The sequence below is a fragment of the Rhineura floridana genome, chromosome 10 (assembly GCF_030035675.1).
Source record: "Rhineura floridana isolate rRhiFlo1 chromosome 10, rRhiFlo1.hap2, whole genome shotgun sequence".
In the NCBI taxonomy this organism is placed as follows: Eukaryota; Metazoa; Chordata; class Lepidosauria; order Squamata; family Rhineuridae; genus Rhineura; species Rhineura floridana.
The window spans coordinates 77,726,139-77,748,512 of record NC_084489.1 but is presented as its reverse complement, the minus strand read 5'-3'; the positions used below and the strand labels follow the sequence as shown (position 1 = coordinate 77,748,512).

General features: G+C 40.2%; 1 protein-coding gene across 3 annotated transcripts in view; it reads right to left on the bottom strand.

The window, feature by feature from the left end:
• Nucleotides 1–20,611, bottom strand: part of PAXIP1 (PAX interacting protein 1) — a 32,466-nt gene extending 11,855 nt beyond the window's left edge. The window contains exons 1-13 of one of the 3 annotated variants that reach the window (XM_061586200.1): nt 20,553–20,611; nt 16,794–16,928; nt 15,640–15,683; nt 13,207–13,270; nt 12,978–13,091; nt 10,712–11,338; nt 8,590–9,298; nt 7,522–7,616; nt 6,918–7,013; nt 3,731–3,868; nt 2,651–2,772; nt 1,021–1,205; nt 550–593 (exon numbers count right to left, since the gene is read on the bottom strand). In XM_061586200.1, the coding sequence (XP_061442184.1) occupies nt 550–593; nt 1,021–1,205; nt 2,651–2,772; nt 3,731–3,868; nt 6,918–7,013; nt 7,522–7,616; nt 8,590–9,298; nt 10,712–11,044 (1,722 nt within the window). In that variant the 5' untranslated portion in view covers nt 11,045–11,338; nt 12,978–13,091; nt 13,207–13,270; ... (1 more) ...; nt 16,794–16,928; nt 20,553–20,611. Of the gene's footprint in view, nt 1–549; nt 594–1,020; nt 1,206–2,650; nt 2,773–3,730; nt 3,869–6,917; nt 7,014–7,521; nt 7,617–8,589; nt 9,299–10,711; nt 11,339–12,977; nt 13,092–13,206; nt 13,271–15,639; nt 15,684–16,793; nt 16,929–19,986; nt 20,415–20,552 lie in introns of those variants that run through there. The other 2 variants (XM_061586199.1, XM_061586198.1) reach the window with 2 other exon arrangements.
• Nucleotides 20,612–22,374: the final 1,763 nt, after the last annotated feature.

The following is a 22,374-nucleotide window of genomic DNA, read 5'->3' as shown; positions in this document are numbered from 1 at the left end:
TTAAACAGCTTTAAAACTAGGTCAATTATAAAGCCACCTTTTAAAATAATATTAATAATAATAACCCTAGTGTTCTAAAGTCTAAAAACTTTATTATATCCATGTGAGTTTTCCAAGAAAGTTTATCTTTGTAATTCCTAGATATTTAAGTTATTTATTTTCAGTTAAATTACTGAGATATTTAAATAACCTGTGGTGTCTCAGCTATGGAATTCCCTCTGCAAAGAAATCCACCTGGCACTGAAGTTATCATTTTACGCACCAGGAAAAATGTTCTCGTTTACCCAGGCATTTAAAGTAGTGTTTTTGTCTTCTGTCTGCTGCTTTTGTTGGCCTGTTTTAGGGTGCTATATTCTTAAGTGTGTGTTCTTTATTCTTAATATTATGTAAACAGCTCTAGAATAAATTTCAAATGAAAGACAGTATAAGCATGTATTAAACAAATAAATTACTTTTATTGGCTTACATTCCTTTGTCTAGACAGATTTCTTCTTCTGTTTCCATGGAAACAGTAGTTAAAGTAAATAAGTTATTAGTAAGTCCACATACCATGAGAAGTTCTGATGATACCTTTAGTGGCACTCTCCAAGCATCTGGGACCAGTGAAGAGAAACAGCAAATAAGTTCTTGCATGTCTTTTCTTTGTGATCCAACACACTAGTTCAATACATACAGTCTTATCAGGGTCATTAACACATTATTATTAGAATGTCCATGGAACAACCAGAGAATATGGTGTAGTCAACATAAGGTAAGCAATTATATATCATCCTCTATTTCATGTATTACTTCCAGTTTTGCGCTAATCTACTAGCAGTGCAATCCTAAAACATTCTTATTAGGGAGCAAGTTCCATTAGGCTCTGTAGGACTTACTTCTGAGCAAAACATACTTAGTATTGCACTATTAATCAGGAGCCCAACCAGCATGCACACTAGCATGTCCCAAGGCATGCCAAGCTCAGTAAGACTGAGGAAAAGCATTTAATATTCATGAGTTTGTACATCTGGCAGGTCTTACCAAGAAGGTTTAGAACTAGATGTTGATTAGGAGCAAGAGGTTCTTGAAGATTGAATACTGTGTATCGATTGTGCTGTATCTGTCGCAATGCTTCAAAATTTCCAAGTAATATATCACAGAGCCATTGTGCATTCACGCATGGTATCCTCCACTCTTTGGCTTTCTCATACTTTAAGCCAGTTGGCCTTGTTACAGAGGGAAAAAGACACACATGATACTAAACATCTTATTTTCATTTATGAATCAATTCCCATGAAGGCATCCTAAAGTGATTTACAATTTAATAAAAACCTGCATAAAAAGTTAAAATAATTGCACATGTAGAAACAGTTAAAAACAGCACATACATAAAATCCATTCAAATCCAAAACAGATACCAGCTAGGATAAAGATCTTACAGTGCAATCCAAACCCAAGATCTGCCAGGATGAGCAGAATTTGGAATAGAGGGCTGTCCCAGCTGAGCTGGGGATACACTGGCATAACTCTCACATCCCAGTTCTGTCAGGGCTACGATGGCTCAGCCAGTGGAAGTTAAGCTGGCTGAACGTACACCAGGGTAAGTCCCCAAAAGGGAGCATTCTGGGGGCAGGGCAGGGCAGGACAAGCAGAGGTTTACATCTATTCTCTGTCACCTAGGGCCCAATCCTCAAAACTCAGGTCTGCACTCACCTGAGAGGTTCCTGAATGGAATCTGGAATAGGGGTAACTTGACAATGGCCTAAGATACACAGGTGTCCTATAGCTAGGATTGCTCTGTTAGAATGTACAAACCCCTTTGTTTAGCTTTTAATTTTATACTTGCTATTTTCACAAATTGTAACATTATTTATATGTTATGGTTATATCCAAGCATGACAAGCAGTTTATGAACCTGAACATGTGGAGCTGGCGTCACTGAAAATGTAAGACATGTTTTATTAGATTGTTCTTTTTATTATGACCTTAGATGTTCGCTTATCACCCCCATCCTACGAAGACTCCCGGGTAGGGATGCAGAGTATTATGTGAATTATCTTTTAGCAGATATTGATTCCCGTGTCTCTTCCAGTTTTGCGCTGCAGCCATCAAATTTCGCAAAGCCTTGCTAGCACTCCAATTTTAATATTTGAGAGATGGTTTTAATCTGAATTAATGAACTAGCGCTAGCAGTTGTGTATATGGTGTTTTGTGCTGCTTCTCTGAGATGTAATGTGTTTATTTTTATTCTGCTCTGATTTGCTGGTCTTCGACTGTAATAAACCATTCATTCATGTATTTTACCTTGTCAGTAGCTTAAAAGCCTACAGTTTCAAATCATTACATAAATTATGCTGGGTTTAATGCTAGTTTTCTTAATCACAACAAGAAAATAGCATTTAGACTATACTATGGCTTAACAATGTAATTGAAAAAGTAAAAGAGTTCTAGTACTATTTGAAAAAAAAAAGGTGTGCCAGAACAAGAGAAATATTACTCCAGAATACCACTGGAGTGAAATGTTTTTATATCACTATTTTTAGTTGGTTGTATTTTATATTTTATATTGTTTTATTGTTTTATGAATTGCATTGAGGATGTTTTGTTCAAAAGGTGGAATAAAATACTTAAAATAAAATAAACAAATTAAAAATAAATATAAGCCACTTACTCTTTACAGATGAGAACTGTGTTGCTGCGACAAAGATAGCCTGTGTACTTTGCCCCTGCGAGGAACGCCATGAGTTTGAGATCATCTCTGTCACTATCAACAAAACCTGTCACCGAGATTATCTGGTACAGAAAATGATGAAACAATTACAAATACAAATGATTAAATATTTCTATTATGTGCCATCAGAAAAACTTACCAGCATACGTCCCTCTTGGTCATTTCTATTACATGGGCAAGGAGAAAGACTGCTAACCCATCTCTCAGCCCTTTCCAAGGGCACACACTATGGGTACCTATTCCTTCCCAAGTTTTCAGTTAACTTGAGACATGCTTTGAAACACTGATTCTGATCGTTCTCCTTAAGCTGTGGACATGTGACTGCTGCCAGCCAGTCTTCTATCTTCTTTATCTAGATATTTTATACTAGCCCAAAAGGACCGACAAGGTCCATTTCATAGTAATATTAATCAATCTAGGAAGGTTCAAGGCTTGAGGAACCACTGACCAATAAGGCTGAAATCAAACATTCAAATATGAAGTGGTAAAGTGGCCACTTTATGGCAGGGGGTGGGAACCTATGACCCTCCAGATACTGTTGGACTTCCAACTCTTAATTATCAGCCACAGCCAGCACGGCCAATGGTTAGGGATAATGCGAGTTATACTCCAACAACATGTGAAGGACCACAGTTCCCCATTGCTGCTTTACGATATCATTTTCATAAAAAGGAGGCATTTGCTTAACTTTCCATGTGATGACCAATGTTACCATGTCACTGCAGTAACTCCAGCAATCTTCACATAACAAGGGGTTCAAACACTCCATGAGATTTAAAGATTAATAACTTCAATTACACACCAAGGAAATAAACCTCATTGATTTCCCTTGGGACTTGAATTCACATACAATATTTAGGTGCTGGACAAAAACATTTATTGTAATTATTCAATATTTTCAAAGACTGGACATGATGAATTTATTGGTTTTTTTATCTTCTGACACAAAATGCTGCTCACAGTAAAATAAATAATACCAACAGCATCTTCCATGTAAAATGCTAGACTTAATTTTCTTACATGCTGAGAACATGGTTTCCCTCCTGGTGGAAATGCGACTGGAAAATGAAGTGCTCGGTGAGGTGGTACCATTTTTTTCTTTTTTAGCACAGAGTTCAGCCAGTGTGCTGTAATACATCTTTTCCTTTCTCTCAAAGCCTGCAACATACACATGTAGCAGAATATTGTCACTGTAGGTTTGAGTTTACTACGTTTTAGAAGCTGTGTACATTTTTAAAAGACAAATTGTTCCTTTAGGTTTAAAAATCTATTAGCTACCCTCTTTCAAGCCAAAATGAGGTTTGTGTGGGATAAAGATGAACCGAAGTCCCCAGACTGCAGTGAGTGCCATCTCTGATGTGGGCTCATCAACTTGCATTAGGCAAGTCACTCTCAGCTACAATTCCACATTTGACATTAACAGTGTGTCTGGTGAAGTGGAGCTGCCCTCCCAACACTGGTGTTGCTGTTCCTTACCTGAACTGGGCTGGTGTAATTGGGACTGCACCAACGGGTATCAGATTGGTAGCAGCACTCCCATCAGTGCAACTGCAGAGTCTCCACCTTGCACTACCCAGTAAGCAGTAACACCACCAGTATTGGGAGAGTGATTCCATCCCACCAAATGCACCACTACAGCCATTTGGAAAACAGAGTGCCTTCTCTCACAGACTTGGTGTAAAACAAATACAAGAACAGTTCATCTTATTTAGCTATTTATTTATTTCTTACATTTATACCCCACCTTTCTTTTCATGATAGAAACTCTAAGTGCTATTCAAATTATGAGTTTTGTTCAATAGCAATAGCTTTTTCAGTTAATGGAAGAAATGTATTGTTACAATATTTGTAAAAGTTTTATTTTTTTACTATTTAGTACAATATTTGTATTTTTCAACACTTCAAGAACTAAAGAGATGCAAAAGGCTGTAATTTTTGCAGATATTCAACCCTTATATTCAGTAATATCTAAGCCTGTAATCATCTGCACACTTGTCTAGGAGCAAACCCATGGATCACAGTAAGGAATGCATCTGAATATTCATGTAGATCCCTAGTGTACAACACGGTTGCAACTCCCCACATATGTGAAATGGCTATTGACCTGTGGCAAACTGATGCTTTATTTCTACCATCTATTTTTTAAAATAATTTGTAAATAAAATTGTATACATGTACCAGTTCAAAAAGGTGTCCATCCTCCATGCCTTAACAATCACAGATTCATCCTTGGGTACTGTACACTGCAAAATGCACCTGCACACACAGCCACTGTTTTTGAACTTCACATTGTGTATTTCAGATGAACCCATAGTCAGCGGGTTCAGAAACTTAAACTTTTTGTAGCACATATGAAGGTTAAAGATTTCACACTCTTTCCAAACATGGAGTAATATAAAGAAAATCCTTTCATAAACAGCACTGTGGATTGGTTACAGAGTTTACTCCAACAGCACTTTTCTGAATTTATTTTTTTTAAATGCATGCAAGATCATTTCACTTTTACATCTACTGTCTCAAGAGTTTTTGAGGCTTCATTCTTTGCAGAGGCACCTTTCTGAAATGGATGTGATTTTACTACAAAGCACTTAGCATTTGAACAATGATTCAATTTTTGTGAAATGGACTTGTTTTTTAAATAGAAATGAGTCCGCAATTCTAAATAGTTATCCTAAAACAGTTTTCAATTTTTGGTCCAAAGTGGCTCCGTGAATCAACCTTTTCTGTGGTAAAAATGGTGAAATCAAAATATAGGTCACAGATATTTGGCCAAAATGTGGAGGTGGAATTGAGATGTAGTTTGATTTTGTGCCAGATTTCCCTGCACTACTTAATGAAAAGATAAGTCAGATTTCTCACTAATTCTATCAACAAATAACTCAAAACATTATTGTGTATTTTTCTAACCTCAAAAACACAGTTAATATATTTTTTGTCATGTGGCAAAAATGTAACACATTTGCCACAATTTTGGCACGTATGAAAAAACTGGTGGACACCACTGATGTAGATTGTTTGGACGTTATACTTTTTTTGTGAGGTGGAAGGAACCATTGTGGGCCAACTAGAGTATGTTCACTCAAGACTGCAACATAGATGTTTGTACCTCAGTTGAAGCAGCCTTTGTGTGGAGACTGCTACAGTACAGCCTTCCATTTTCGTAGGCAGGACACAGTCAACTTTAGAACATCCTACTTGGGGATATCACAAAAGGTATTTCCGCTTGGGTGTTAGAATGGCTCCAAGGAAGCTTTGCTGTTCCTATCGCTCAAAGGCGGGACACTAACTTCAAAGGAAGTTGTTGGCTCTCCCTTCCTTTGAGGCCTCAATTCTGTTTCATGAACAAGCTAAAAGACCACCCAGTGATACAGAAAAAATGAGAATACAATGGAACAATGGCAAGAGCACACTCTAGGTGTAGAGCAAGGCCTTGCTGAACATGCCAGGACCCAGAAAGACAAATGTGTCAGGGCCTTAACAGTAATGAATTTGAGCAAAGCAGCTACTATTTAAGGGAATGCTCTTGGAGACATCCTAACACCCAAGAAGAAACATGTTTGACAGTAAGATCAACAGTTCCTTCTCCCTTGGGTGCTGAATGTCTCCAAGTAGAATATTCTAAAGTTGACTGTGTGCTAGGTGGTTTAGTGGCTGCCTAAGAAAATGGAAGGCTGTACTGTAGCTGTCTCCAAACAAAGACTGCTTCAACTGAGGCACAAACCTGATGATGCTTCTTTTTCAGATAGTGTTATTGTTGTTTGAAATTATATCTTTAAAATTGTATTATTGTTTTTATTTATTTATTATTGTTTTTATTTATTAAATTTATATCCCACCCTTCTTGCCAGAAGGAGCCCTGAGCAGCAAACAAACACAAAAGACACTCTAAAACTTCTTAAAAACAGATTTAAAATATATTAAAACAAAACATCTTTAAAAACATTAAAACAAAACATCATTTAAAAAAAGCTTTAAAAACATCTTTAAAAGCAATTCCAACACAGAGGCAGACACACGTTTTAATTGCCTTGAAGTTCCTAGCAGCAAAAGATCAAGGATACATATAAATGTCTATAAAAAGATTAACATAGCTTTCACCTTAGCAAGAAATCACTCCTTGACTGTATCATTCAACAGTAAATTAGCAGGTCTGCTTCATGTTACTCTCGCCAATTTTATTAAGCACATGTGTGCCATTTGGTCTTACCTGAGCATACATATTACTAAGTTGACTCTCACAGAGGAGATGTGTACATCGGTTTGTGAACGTGGGATCTACTGTACCACCATATGTTTGGATTATCTAGAATAAAAACTATGCACACTTAAAAAGGTTTGTTAATCCAACAACTCTATATCACAGTTTAAAAGAGCACCACAACTGCACAAAGATGGTATTATCTATTATCAAGAAATTTTGCAAGAATAAGTCTCATTAGTAAGCTTGAAAAACACTTCTAGAGTAATGGGAAGGTTTAACAGGTGGGCCCTTTGATAAATAGATAATGAAAAAACACAGAAATTATGTTTGAAGCTAGCAATAGAAAAAAACAATAAAAAGGAGAAGATATTTTGCATTATTTGTAGGAAACATATTATGAACATGGAGTAAATATTGTTGTTGTTGTTGTTATGTGCCTCCAAGTCAAATACGACTTATGGCGGCCCTATGAATCAGTGACCTCCAAGGGAGTAAATATGAAATGAAAAGAAATCAATTCATTATTTTTTTCAAAACATAATCTGTTTCTGGTTAAGAAGCTCTGAAAAACTAACATGAAAAACTGAAAAACATTCACAAATGGAATTACCCTTTTCCATGTTGCCAATAGCTGTTTATCAGGCATCTGTTCAGGATAATCAGCAATTGCAAAGACACAACCCAATAGAAAATAGTCTTCTGGAACTAGGAGAGCAATATGAATGAAATTAATACAAAATAGAGTATTTTCTCTTAGACTGTACTTAATGATAGGTCATTAGTTATCAAATATTTTTTAAAAGAACAAAAATACATTTTTCATTTGTTTCTAGATCAATCTCTCACAAAAGAGTGTGCTCTAGCCCTCAGAACATGAGTGCACCCAAGAGGTCCTTCCCTTCCCAGCAAACTCCTGTTCAGTGTTGGGAAGAAGGTATGTGAACTTACAGGGTATTCTACAACTGCAGTAGCAGTTTTGTGGACTGGGACTACATTGTGTACACACTACCCCGGGGCTGAGTGGGGGCTATTCCCTCTTCCCATTACGTACAAGGTGAAGCAGCACCATGAAGACTGCCTTCACTAGTATTACTGTACATTGTGAAACTGTTTAGTAGACTGTAAAGCAAAAAGTACTGTAGAAAACAGGAAATGAGTGCATTCCAACCAAGCACTATTCTTGGGCATGTGTCATTGAAACCATGGAGGATTTGACAAATTCACCTCCCCTCCAAAATGGAAGTTATCCAATATGAAAAACTCTTAGTGATAAATGCAAAGTTTGAAATGGAAAAATCTCCTACATTTGGGCCACTGCTGTAATGAAAGCATAATGCATCTCATTTTTTACAATGTCACCAAGGGTGAGGAACTCTCTTCGAGACAAGCGTTGCTTCCTCTTACTCTTGTTTACCAGGCAGTCAACTAAGGTGGTTCTCACTAAAAGCACCACTGGTATTTTATCTGGAGAATTACTTGCTCTAATCTCAGCTGCTCTTTTACTTTTATCTGAAGTTTTATATTATTGCTTTTATGGTTTTAACATGAATTTTTAATTGTAAGCAGCCTTGTAGATCCACTTGGTCAGAAAAGGGGGTTAAAATATTTTAAATAAATGAAACCAATTAAGAACCTCAACCTCCATACTCAATGTCAAAATGGGTTACTGATTACTAACTTTCTGTGGCTGGATCATGTCCAAACAGCTGCTGCTGCTGCAGTTGCTGCTGCTGGGGATGTTGTGATGGCTGAACTGAAACCTGAGGCTGTAGTGCCTGAGAGGTCTGAGTCAAGTGTTGAGATGCTTGATTTTGCATTTGTTGCTGCTGCTGCTGCATTCGTTGCAAATGTTGCTGCTGCAGTTGTTGTTGATGTAACTGTTGTTGAAGGTTTTGCTGCTGTAGTTGCAATTGCTGTTGCTGTAACTGCTGCTGCTGTAGTTGATGCAATTGCTGTTGCAAGGCATGCTGCTGCTGAAATTGCAACTGTTGTTGAGGGCGATGAACTTGCTGCTGGGAATGTAACTGTTGGGGAGGAAACTGTAATTGCTGCTGTGAAAATTGGTGTTGATGAACTTGCTGTTGTTGCACAAACTGATGAGGCTGCTGTGAGAAAGACTGTTGAGTAATCTGAGGCTGCTGTGGAGGCTGCTGTTGTTGATGCAACGGCACAATTTGTTGGGGTGGAAGATGTAAGAGAGGGAGGTGCTGCTGCTGCTGCTGCTGCGACGGATGCTGCTGCTGTTGTGAATGCTGCTGCTGTTGTAGTAAATGCGTTTCTGGAGTCAGTTTAACTTGGCTAAGTAGAACAGCATTTGAATGTCCCTGTTGGCTATGGTTTACCTGTTGCTCCAAAGTTTTTGTGGGAGCTGAAAGTGACTGCAGGATCTAGAAAACAAAAGGATGCTTGTAACCTTTCCCTGAAAATGTTTCATTGAAAACTGAAAAGCATAAATCAACCTTGAAGACTTTCGAATTAGAGCTATATTTTACTACATTATTTAATAGAGGGAAAAGTTAAGTTATTCTACAATGCAGTTATTTTAAATAAAAATTAACTGGTCAAAAGTCATTAACCTATAGCATACTTATACGTTTTTTGTTTCTAGGCCTTGGGGTTTTATTGCTAAGTGATCCACTCAGGAAAATGCAAGACAGCTGATCCAGTGGAACAAGAGATAAAGCAGATGCTGTATTTTTCTGCAAAAATGATTACACACATAATATTACTTTGCAAATGGGAGTTTTTAATGAAGAACCAATTCATTGATTGCACAGAACTAGGTAAACTTCACAGGAAGTGTGAAATCAAAAATACAACATAATATTATGTTTCTATACTTTTCACATGACTAAATTTTAAAAGAGAAAGGCAAGCATAACTAAAATAGAAATATATGGTTAAAAAATGCTCTCACAGTGATCACTCTCCATCCCCCAAATAATTCCCTCCATTTCTGAAGTTCAGAGTTGAGTGTGGATCCTTATGCAGCCAGGTGCACCATCCACAAATAACAGGCTTAGGACCCCAAGACTTAAAGGAGTAGAAGAAAAACCTTTAGAAAAACACCCAAGGGGAACCACACACACACATACAAAAACAGCCCAATGAGGACTGAGCATGCTCAGTGGTCATGAAATGCTGAGTGATGGGGGGGAGAAGGGGGGAATGGAATGTTATAGAAGAGGGAACGGTTTACTGACTGAATGTGAGCACTCCACACTGCAACATTTTGTTGCAGGTCCCATTTGTACTGTGTGAAAAGACTTCTGTAGAAATCTTTCATGATATAAAAAATGTATCATTTCAGAGTTCGTATCCATTACACACTTGTCTCCCGTTTCTACAGCACAGTGTCTTATTTGTTAACTACTAGCAATAATAAGAACATGTTGTCATGTTTCTTATCAATTTCATCTTAATTTAGAACCCCTTCGTATGTTGCAAGCCATGCTAAAATAGGAACACACGGGTGACTTTTCTTATGTACAAATTTTGTGTACAATATGAAAAGGGAGATTACGGATGACTACACCAAAGGATTTAAAAATCACTGCAAGGAAAATCTACCCTTATCAAATTTATATGACCAATTTACTAAGATTTTTGTAACTGGGTGACAGCCCAAATTAATAAGCACAACCTAGTATTTGCATAGTGCTTTCAAACACTGAAGGTGCTTCACATGAATTATCTAGCTGTAACCCTTACAACAACCCTGTTTTTATTTTATAATACCCAAATCATAAAAACTATTCACTTTCAAGCAGGTTTATCAACTTATACTTTAAAATACTTACATGTGCTACATTTGACGGCCTATTAACCTGCTGAATATCAGCACTATTAGTAATATTTCTTAATGTCCGTACTGCAGGACTCCATGCAGCCATCATTTCAGGACGTCCAGAACTTTGAGGACTTTGTACGGAAGCCATTATATTACTTCTGATATCAGAGGACAAAATATTGCCTGGGACAGGTGGGACATTGGCACACAAATTAATCAATCCAGAATCCTTGCCTGATGGCAATCTGCACTTAGCTGTAGCAGTCTGTGGAATTTCAGCAGGTGTCCAGTTCAAATTTCTTTCATGCTTTTCAGGAGAGGAGTCTGATGAATCATCAAACATCACTTCTCCTTTTGTTTTATCAGCATCAATAGATTTAGGTGAAAAAGCTTGATCCCCCAAAGGGGACCCTTCTCGAGAAGAAGGTGGACTTGACAACTTTTCATCTGTGGAACCTTCATTTTGAGAATCCTGTTCTTCATTTTCCTCTTCCTCCTCCTCCTCCTCCTCATATATAATTAATCGAGGATGATAGGAAGCCTCATCTTTTTTGGTTTTATCAGATATAGAATCTAAAACCCAGTCAGGTGTCACTATTTTAATATTCTCTCGTTTACATGCACATTCATATTTTTCCTGGGAAGAACAAAAAGTTAAATTCCAATGATATTTATGTGGAAATGTAACATTTTAGGTAACTAAATCTTAGTTTTTTAAATATTCATGTTAATTATACTGGTGTATATTAACAAAACAGTTATGTTCCCAATTATAAATAAATAAGATTACATACTCTATAAAAGTTACTCAGTACTCTTAAACAGGGATGGGCAACCTGTAGCCCTCAGAGCAATTTCAAAAGCCCTCTAAAAGTTATCAGTCAGACCTCTGGCAAAAGTGATCTGTTCCTTCTCCCACAACCTGCTGGGCAAGGATGGAATGGAAGGGAGAGGGACAGAAAGAAACAGGGGTTGGCAAAAATGGGGGAAGAGAAAGGTGGCCCCACCCAACACCACCATGCAGCCTTTAGCAGTTTATCGCTGAGGAAATGAGACCCTTGTTAGACATAGAGTTGCCCCTTGCTGCTTTAATATACCAAAGTATTGTGGTACATTAATATGGGTAAAACTGTGCCATTTTAGAATTCTAAAAGGGTTATTCTTGCAGTTGTTACCTATGAATACATTCATAGTTACTATTTATGCAGGGCTGAATAAATATTTCAAATTCCTGGGTACCAAGAAACTGTCATAAATCATAGGTGCCAACATCCTATTTTTAGATACTTTGACCAGGCAGTCCTGATGTGGAGAAGTTTTAACTAACACATGTGTCATGCAGGCTGAAAAAAAATCTTGATACTTGTGATTGTTGAAGAGCTTTTCAGCCCAATCTGTACAAATTGGAGATGCAAGTGGCAGGAGTAAATCCACCTTGTATTGAAGCACCAGCCTGCTAACCATTTGCAGCAAGAAGTTTCATGCAGGTGAGCATATGGATTCCATGCAGGTGAGTGAACAGGCTGGTGGAGGTTTGGAACATTCCATTCCTTCTCTGTACCCAGTATAAAATAGAACCGGCTACCACACAAGGGATACATCCTCTTCTGATCCCAGCAAAGAAATGCTGCTGTGTAGTTCCTCTGACACCCCCCAGTAGGCTAATAAAATGTTTTGCAGACTAGTTACTTTTGGGAGCTTCTTCACAAGGCTAAAATAAACCAAGGTTTATGTGCTGTAACTAAAAAAGGAAGCTGCCTTGGTTCCATATAAGTAAAGATTTAGCTGTACTATTCATCATTTGCTGCCTGAAAGTGAGATCTTTATAATTTGCTCACCACTTTACCATTCTGAATATTTAGCGCAAACCTGGCCATCTCACTGTTCACCCCTAAACCCAGATTATTTATAAAGTTAAATAATACTGAGGTTTGTGGGGGAGTTTTCATAAAAAAAAACTTTGGAGATCCCAGTTTAACTTCCTTCCATTGTGAAAACTGTTAGTTTACTGATACTTTCCATCCTATTTTTTAACCTTTTACCAAGACACAAAAGACCCTGTACTTCATGACTATGAATGCCTAATTTCCTTGATTTCATCAAAAGCTTTTTGAAATGTAATGTCTACTAAATCAATCCCAGCAACACACATTGCTGATCCTTCTAAAAAATTTAAAAGATTGACAAGGCAAGACTTTGCAGAAGCCATGCTGATTCTGTCTCAGCAAGTCAAAAAATTAAAACAGCGAAGCATGTGCACATTATAAATCTCTTACCCCTTTTGGTTCAGGCACAATCAAATGAGTACATTTTTTATTGAGGCTCAGCCTGCAATCCCCACCATAAAAAGTAATCAAAGCCCACAGCACACTTCGGTCTTCAGAGGAAACCTAACAGAAAAGGTAAAAAAAAAATTACTACCAGATATTTAGGGAAAAAAGCACTTTCTGACACATCATTTGGCTATCAGGATAAACATCCTACTATCTGGCTAAACCTTCTTACCTGTGACAAACAAGCAGCAACTCCAAAGAAGATCTGGCAGGATTCTGGGGAGAAGCCATTTACTCTGACAAAATGAAGTCAAGGAGGTAACATAAATGATATGTAAAATGTCTTAAGGGGAAAAACTGATGGCAGTTTCCCAAATGCTTCTCAAATACCTAAGCAAAATTTTGAGAATACTTCTAAAAAAGGTTACAAGTAAAACTAATCCTCAACTTGGGTCTGGCAGACTGGGGTCAACCTCACCTTGGCCATAAAATCAATGAATGGACCTATGCAAATCTGTTATAATGTAAGCAAATCTAACCGTATGCATGCTCATCTGGAAGTTTGTCCCACTGAGTTCCATAAAACATATTCTACTCCCCTGTACATTTTTGCAGCCTTTACCTCTCCTAAGCATCAGCTTCATCCTATTCAAACATAACCTAACCGACAAAACTGTAATCTGATTCTCCAGAAGTTTCAATGTAAGATTATCAATCATCTCTATTTGTAAGATGCAAGGTGAATATGTAGTATGCAAACAGACTAGGTGCAAAAACAAGTAGCAGATTGGTCCATACAGTCTGGGATGCAGGGAAGAGGACTCCTGTGGTATGTAGCAAAATCACAGTTTGAGAAACACCTTGGGTTTCTATTAATCCTTAGCTGTGCCTGTGCACTGGAAAGGAGAAATGGAAGTTCAAGATCCAACCACAGGTGCAAAACTAAGGAACACTCAGCAGAACCAAGTGGAGCAAGTTCTCCAGTTGATCAACCCTAGGAACCACAAGCATAGTGAATGGGAGGAGTATAGATAGCACACTGAAATATCAGATAAACAGAAGTAAGCTGCAGAGGGGAGAAGGTATCTTGAGAAATTCACAGGAAGGTTTCGGAAGCCAAACAGCCATACGAGATACGCATTTAATGCAGCTTTAATGTAGTTTTAGCTTTCTAATAAGCACGCATGCAGCCTGATCCTATGCAAGCCGGGCCAGCCCAAAACATTTTGCTGCCAGAGGGAAAGAACAGGATGTCACCTCTGTCCCCATTCTATGAGCAGACACTGACTGGATAGGCACTTGAATCTTACTTTAACACTGGCAATAGTTACCTGAAGGCAACATGCTCGTTTAGGGACAGGCCTACGACACACACAACTCTGATCTTCAACCGAGAAGAATGGCCAAATGGCTCAGGAGGAAGAGCTAGGGAAGGAATACTGCTGTTGCCCTCAGCACCTGCTGTCCGATGTGATCACCTTACTCTGTCTAATGGTAGGGCCAGTCCTGTAAACAAGTTTACTTGGACTTAATTACTGTGTTTAATGGGACTTAAACCGAAATAAATTCCTTATGATTGAACCATTTGGTATTGTTATTTGACAGAAATATGTTGTTTTCAGCTTTGGGTGAAGCTTCCAAAATATATTTCTGTTGTATCTACAAACCTTTGAGGGAGGGCCTTAGGCTTCAATAATACCTTGCAGATGTAGCTCACCTGTTTCTGCACAGATTTCTGATAAAAAGATATATAATATTACACTTAATAATAGAGGAATAATACAAATTTGACTATTTAAAAACATATGGACCAAGCAGGATATTCCAAGAGAAACAAATTTTGTAAAAAGCCTGATTGGTCTCCAAAAAATTAAATAAGAAACAACATCCTTTATTATTTAATATAGGTCTAACTGATGGGAGAAGCCCAGAACCCAAGGACAAAATGGGCACTCCAAAGCAAACACCCCTCATCCTATATACTAGGAATTTTGTTTTTCTCTCCATAGCAAGAATATACAATACAAAAACGTATTAGTAGGAACCGCAGGAATACTTTTTGTCTTTTAAGAACTTACATGCACATACTGCCAGGAATAGGAAAGAAGGAACAACAACAGGGGTTTAGGGGAAGAACTGAAGGCTAACATAATTTGTAGACATGATGGAAGACAGAAATAAACTTATGAATGCTCACTAACAAACAAAAATGATGGAGAAATTGCAATTTCAATCTGCAATCCTGCAAAGACCAGCAAGAGGGAAAAAAAAAAGACTAGAGAGCTGCCATGACCCAGCTCTCAATGGTGACCCCTTCCTCCCCCAGCTGCCTCCACAGGGTCTTCTAAGAGACCATCTTGCCCTGAGGGGAGTGGAGAAGAAGCAATTATAGCTTGTTCTAAACAAACAGCTATATTTCCATTTTACTGTAACATTTTTTGTAATTGATGCTTATTGTTGTGTCTTGTGCGAACCACTTTGTCATGTCTGCTTGAAAACCAATATGTAAATACCTTAATAATAAATAACTGGATCATGTAAACTCCTTCAAGTAGAAGGAATTCCCTTCAGTTCATCTTGTGAAACAGCTACAAGGCTAGCCAATATTCAAGCAGTGTTAAGGATAACACAATAATTTTGTTAATATTTTAACCAAAAAGGATACGGCAGAAGAACTCCACATCGAACCGACAAAGTCACCCAGGAAGGCTAAAAAAAATGTTAAAATAATGCATCTAGTGAGTTGCCTATGGACAAATGCACATCACATCCTAAAAAAAATGGTCTATTTACTAGCATGTACCAAATTTAAATTAGCCAACCAGCTATTTAACATCCATTCACAGAAGCATAAGAAGCTGCCTGGTTCACACACTGCGGTAAGCCAGGCTATGGCTTACTAGGACCGTGAGAACATGTAGGCTCCTGGCGAGGAACTTGCAGCCACTTTGTTTCTCCCCAGTTTTTTTCTACTTCTGCGCTCCACTAAGCTAAGCCAACGCACAGGTGTGAGGAACTTTTGGTCCTCCAGCTGTTGCTAAATTCAACTCCCATCATCAATGGTCATTGGCTATGCTCGCTGAGGCTGACGGAAGTTGTAGTTCAGCAACATCTGAGGGACCAAAGATTCCCCATCCCTGGCTTAGCAAGTCATCAAAATCTAGGCTCATGGTTAAGCTCTCTCCATGCAATTCACAAAGTGTAGCCAAGAAGCTAATTCTAAGACCTAGTTTGGTTTATCTTGCCATGTGAACAAGGCCACTCAGTCAGCATCAGTCCATCTTGCTCAATATTGTCTACATTACACTGAATAGCAGTGGTTTCAGGAAGGAGCCTTTCCCAGTCCTAACTAGAGATACAAGGGACTGAACCTGAGACCTCCTGCCTGCAAAACATGTGATCTACCACTGAACTATGGAAGTTCCCTTATTACCATTGGCAAATGCTGTATGAGAAATATCACAACTTCTACAAGACAATGGCAGGACTTTTTAAAAATTTGCTTCTGTAAATAGAACAATGTCCTCCGCTTGCCAGCCAGATTATTGTTGCCATCAATCTTGATAGCATTAATCCAGCTTTGAGAGGAGAGGAAGTCAGGTACTTTAATCATCAGTGCACTCATAGTGCAAAAGATCTCTGCACTCACATTCCAGATGCTGGATACAAAGGTTTTCCCCTGCCCCACATATAGAACAGGGGTTTTTTTGCATGCAAGAATAGATCCTCACATATAGATATGAACAATCCTGAAAGTTCTGCTCTAAAATTAACTTTATTTTAGTGAAAACAATCAATTGTAATGTTGTAGGTATTAACCTTTACTACTGGAAGATCAAAGACTTCACGAGATTCACCAACTTCTGGATTGTCTCCATCTTCTGATATTATGTGTGATGCCAGAGCATTGTAGGAAACCTCCTTTGCCTTCCCATCCTTCAGAAGCTGGATAACCTAAATGACAAGAGTATTTTTTTTCAGCTTCAGGAAAATCCAGGTATTAAATGCTATTGAAGCCGAACTATTTTTCCTAGAGGGTTGTTTGTTGCTTACATTAAATCCAGATCTCTTCCAAGATAAGCACTCACTTGAGCACAGCCGAACTACAACAGACTGATAGCCAAAAAAATCAAACCATGGGAGAAGACATTGAATATTAAAGATATGCTACTTACCCTGGTCTGCTCCCTATCATATCCAACTCTTGCTGTAGCAACACAAGCAGGCTAGTGTAGCAGTAAGGGAAATGCAAGGTCATGAAAGTGTGCTTTCATTGCCTGTCCCAGATAAAAAATGTTGCATGAAAGTTACCTGAATTCTAAATTCACTTTTTGTCTACTTACTTGCTTCCACATTTCATTGTTTTCTTGGTTTTTTTCATTGAGACTTACTACTAAAACATAGTTTAGCGCTAAATTAGTGAGCCTGGGCTGATGTGTTCCTCCCCCACCCTAGGTAACTTTTTCAAGTCTGCAGTTAGTTTAATAATGGTTTGTCTGAACAAACCACAGTTTACAATTTTGGCTTATATGGATAAATCATAGTTAAACTGCAGTCCCCAGTTTGGCCTGAATGACAATTAGGGGTTTCAATTAGGTTAAAATAGAAACAGATGATACTTATCTTCTCCTAACAGCCACCCATGAAGATGAAAGGGGAGGAGGAGCATACTAAACTATGGTTTAGTGTTACATCAGAACCAGGCCACTTTCTCTGTGTCTCAATTCCTTGTCCATAACGTGGAAAGCATGGCAAGAGAAAATAAAAATGGCAAAATGGTCTTTTTTTTTAAAAAAAAGGAAGCATATAAAGCTTAAACCTTACTCACAAAACAAAAACAGAAATGTATTACACCCATAGTCCAAGACACTATAAAAATACCAAAATGGAACATTTTCAACTGCAATCTTAAATGCACTCATTAGAAAGTTGCATCCCATTGAAATGAATAGCACTTTTCCCCCCACTAAACAAGAAAGTCCAGGATATGAACTACCTTACAAAGTTGGCTCATACTGCAGCAAATTAACCCCTATATGCAACAGAATGGAGGGATGCTGAAGCTCACTTTCATGCAATTTAGCAGTCTTTGGAGTGTGGATGTGATTTTCAGTGGCAGTATGAAACATCTGTGTCGGATGCAGCTGTATTTGCTGACATATTAATCATACAGCACCATTCATATACACAGATGTTTACAAAGAAACAGGACAGGTCCCTTCCACAAGGAGCTTGGTCTGGATCAGGGATTCCCAAACTGATCCACAAACCACTGATAAGTCTGTGAGCTTCATTCAGGTGTTCTGTGACATGTTGGTAAAAACATAATTAAAAAGAACATTACAATTGCTGGAACAGGCACAAAAACTATTAAGAGGTCCACCAAGACCCTCAGACATTTTCAATTGGTCTGTAGAGGAAAAAGGTTGGAAACCACTGGTATAGATATTGATACATCAGAGAAAGGTGACAAAATTGGAGGTAGAGGTAGGGGCACACAAGGGAAGAATTACTTATTTCAGATACATGTACTTAAGCTTAGTTAGAGCAGAGTATGGAGGCTTAGGGACTGTGCTAAAGGCTTTACAGAAAAGATAAGTCTTGAGAATGGATTTGAAGGAAATAAGACAGGAAATAACACTGAGGTGTTTGTGGGGAGGATTTCCAGGCAGGACAGGCTCATTTGAAGGAGCATGAGAATTCTGGATGGTTGGGGCTGATGGAAATGGATGAACTAAACTCACAAGCAGTGATGTCAGCATGAGAGAGAGAGAGAGAAAGTGGGGACAAAGCCATGGAGGGTTTTGAAGGCAAGGGTGAGAAGCTTGTCCAAGATCCAGAAAGACAAGAAAGTGTAAGGATTTAAGGAAGGGATTCCAAAGGATCAAAGTGACGGGAGAAATGAACGATTTTTGCAAACAAGAGTGCTGGATAGAAGTAGGGCAAAAGAGCATGAGATGTCAATACCCAGCAAGATGTTATTTGTGAGACTTGTGGTTGGGGTCAAATCAGATGTGAATACCCTGATGGAATCGGGACCAGTTGATAAAATCAAGAAAAATTTTTCCCTCGGACCGTACCACTCCAGACTATTGGGGGAAAGCAGTGTTTTAATGCTATCCCTGAGAGGGCGGTCTTCCCTTCATACAGAAAACTGCGCCCTCAGGAGAAAGAGTTGAACATAACCCTCTCCCTTGTTTTCGAATATGACGGGGGTTTTGTTTACATGGGGAAAGCATCAAAGGTTTGCTGTTCTCTGCCCACCTGCAGCCTAGCCAGAGGCACAGTCCAGGAAAAGCTTCCCTACAAGGTTAGGTACTGCTGGAGCAAACCGGCCTTTCCCCTTCTCTCTGTCCAGATTTATAAAACTCGGTGTCTTGGAAAAGGCCTGGCCTGTCAGGTGAGGAAAACGGGAGAAGAGGGAGAAAACGAAAAGAGGCCTAGTCCTAGTTCCAGCCGCGTGTCCCTTCTCAGGTACAAGTACCAAAAAGAGAGAGGAGGGGAACGAGATTCTTTATATTACGTTCGTGCGAGAAAAGGAAAGGAAGCAGAGAGGGAATGCCTGCCCAAGTCCCGGTCGGGGGGGGGGGGAGTCTAGCCCTCGCCGTCTTCCTCCAACCGTCAGTCGAGGCCTGCCCTGCTGCAGGAGGCAAGCAAGAGGAGGAAGCCACAAGCAACAGGAAAAAAAGTGAGGGGGAAGGCGCCGGTCGTTCTAAACCGTTAACGGACGCCCAGCCCTCGCTGCCGGCCCATTACGTGCTTATGTGTGCGCGTGTGTTCCAAATCCCCCCTCCCTCGCCGAGAGGTCGCGCGCTCCAAACCGGCGCGAGCCGCTGTCAGCGCATGGCCCCGGCTGAGAAGGGAGACCGCGCGGGCGGGTAGGTGGGTGAGGGGAGGGACTGGAATTTCACGAAAATGGAAGAGCCCACGGTGCCCCCTCGACAGGGGGTGCGCGCGTGTGTGCGCGCGTGAAGGAGGAAAGGAAGGCGACGAGTTTGGGCTAGAGATGTACCTTGGGGTCTATGTCTCCCACCGCGAAGAACTTGACATCTTTGAACATCTCCTCGGGAACCTTCAGCTCCCCCTCTTCCTCTTCGTTCGCCATGGTCCCACCCAGCTGAGTGGCTGGGAAAGGAGAAATAGCAGCAGCAGCAGCCTCCTCAGTTTCTATACTATAAGGCCTGGGGTCTCCCTTCCCCCTCCCCCACCACCAAGACAGTCGCCGAACCGCGGGAGCAGGGCGCGCGCCGTGGAGGCAACCATCTTTTTCAGGCAGGCCGGGGGGGGGCGCGGTGATGAGAAGATCTATAAAACAATCACACGGACGCCCTTTCGCCTGACGTTCGGTGCCTTCCGGCAGCTAACCGCAACCACACAAGCGAGGCTTGCTGAAAGTGTAAGCTGTCTTTGAAGACAGAACCCTACGTGCAATTTGAGGTGAACTGGTACTCCCCTTTGTGACTAGGCATAATGGATTTTCCCAGATCCCGCCTACTAACAAAACAGCCCGCAGTAAAGAACAGCCCAAGATATAATCCCCGCCTCCTCCGACCTCTTCCCGCCCTTAACTCTGCCTACCCCGTCACTTTCTTGGGCCTTCAGAGTCGTCTCGCGTTTCTCTGTGGGATGCGCCGTCCTCGCTTGCTCCGTTTAAAAAAAACACGCTCCTTTTAACCCGCTCAGTTCTAATTATTGGATAACAAGGGCCCATCCCATAAATCAGGGGTGGGCAGAAGGTATATGGAAATCTGGTAGATCTGGATGGTTTTATTTAACTTCTATCCCGCCTTTCCTCCCGAAGGACTTCAGGCCAAACACCAAAGTGATAAAACAATACAGTTTTATACAATAATGCACTACAATAAAAACCTATTTAAAAACATGCAATTTGAAGTAGATTAGCAAGGATTTCTGACTTCGTTGTTTAACAGTGGCAACAACGAAGTGACCCAAACACAAAAATATAATGCCAAAGTGAATACATGGGGGTGGAAGGGACCAGGAGTGGGCTTTTGTGTGGAAGGGCTTGTGAGCACTATTGTCAATTTAGTGATTTTCCCACTAAATCTAGTGTTTTTAGGCACACGTCTGGTAGCCAATTTTCCTGTCTAGTAGCCAGTGGGCAATCTAGCAGATGTTTTATGGTGAGAATCTGGTAGTTTTTACGAATACTTCAATTTCATTATTTATATTTCATGAAGCCAAAATCTGGCCTTTTAAAAACATTCTACTTTCTAACATTTTCTTACATTTTTCATTGTTTGCATTTCTGTTCCTATGTAGTCTCTAAAAGTCCTACATTGTTTCATTTCTGCTATAAGCCACAGCTGGTTGGCTACCCCTTTGTTTGAAGCAGGGCCAATTCTAAAGGGTAGCCAGGTGGGGCACTGACCGAGGGCCCTGTGGGCCCCTGCGCTCCCCTTCCACAATCTGTGGAAGGATTGCTGCCGCGGATAGCAGGGCAGGAGCTTCAGAGCCGCCCGCCATTCCCTTGCTTCACCTACCTTTCTCTCTGCTGTTTTTTGGAGCTGTGCGCACTGCGTGTGCAGGTTTGCCATCAATCAAGATGGCGGCCAAGGTTTCCCTAAGGGGCTTGGTTGATTACAGCAATGTACGCGTGTCGCAAGCATGCATGCCATCAACCAAGATGGCAGCAGAGGCTCTGCCCCTTAGGGAAACCTTGGCCGCCATCTTGATTGATGGCAAACCTGCGCGTGAGTGCACGCAGCCGAAAAAACAGCACAGAGAAAGGTAAGTAGAGCAGGGGAATGGCAGACGGCTTGGGATCTCCCACCCTGCGATCCACAGTACTAATCCTGCTGCGAATTGCAGAAGGGGAGTGCCGAGGCCCAGGGCAGCCTGGGGCCAGCCCTGATTGAAAGGATACTAACTAACACACCGTACCTAACAGCACGTAATGAGCCAGTGACAGAACAATTTTTAAGTTAAGTCTCCAGATCCTATGGTGTGCTAGTTTTTTAAAGGTATACAGTAGGGCCCCACTCATACAGCAGGTTAGGTTCCAGACCCCCGCCAAAAAGAGAAAACCGTCAAAAAGCGGATCAGCTGTAGCACGGGGGTTTGGAACCTAACCTGCTGATTGCACCGGAGGAGGAGAAGATCAGCTGTAGCACGCTACAGCTGATCTTCCCCTCTTCCGGCACAATCAGCTGGAGTGCGGGAGTCTGATCACCCCTGAGGAGAAGATCAGCTGGAGCGCACTGGAAAATTGGGCAGCTATAGTGAATGCACCAGGGGAACTCCTCTCTGAGATATTGTACTGCCCTACACATTTATAAAAATGCAAACACAATTTGGGTTGGTCTTTCACAGTCCAATCCACTTCCTGTGTAGCTTGGAAGAATTTGGTAACATGTGCCTCTGAGCATATAGTGAGTGG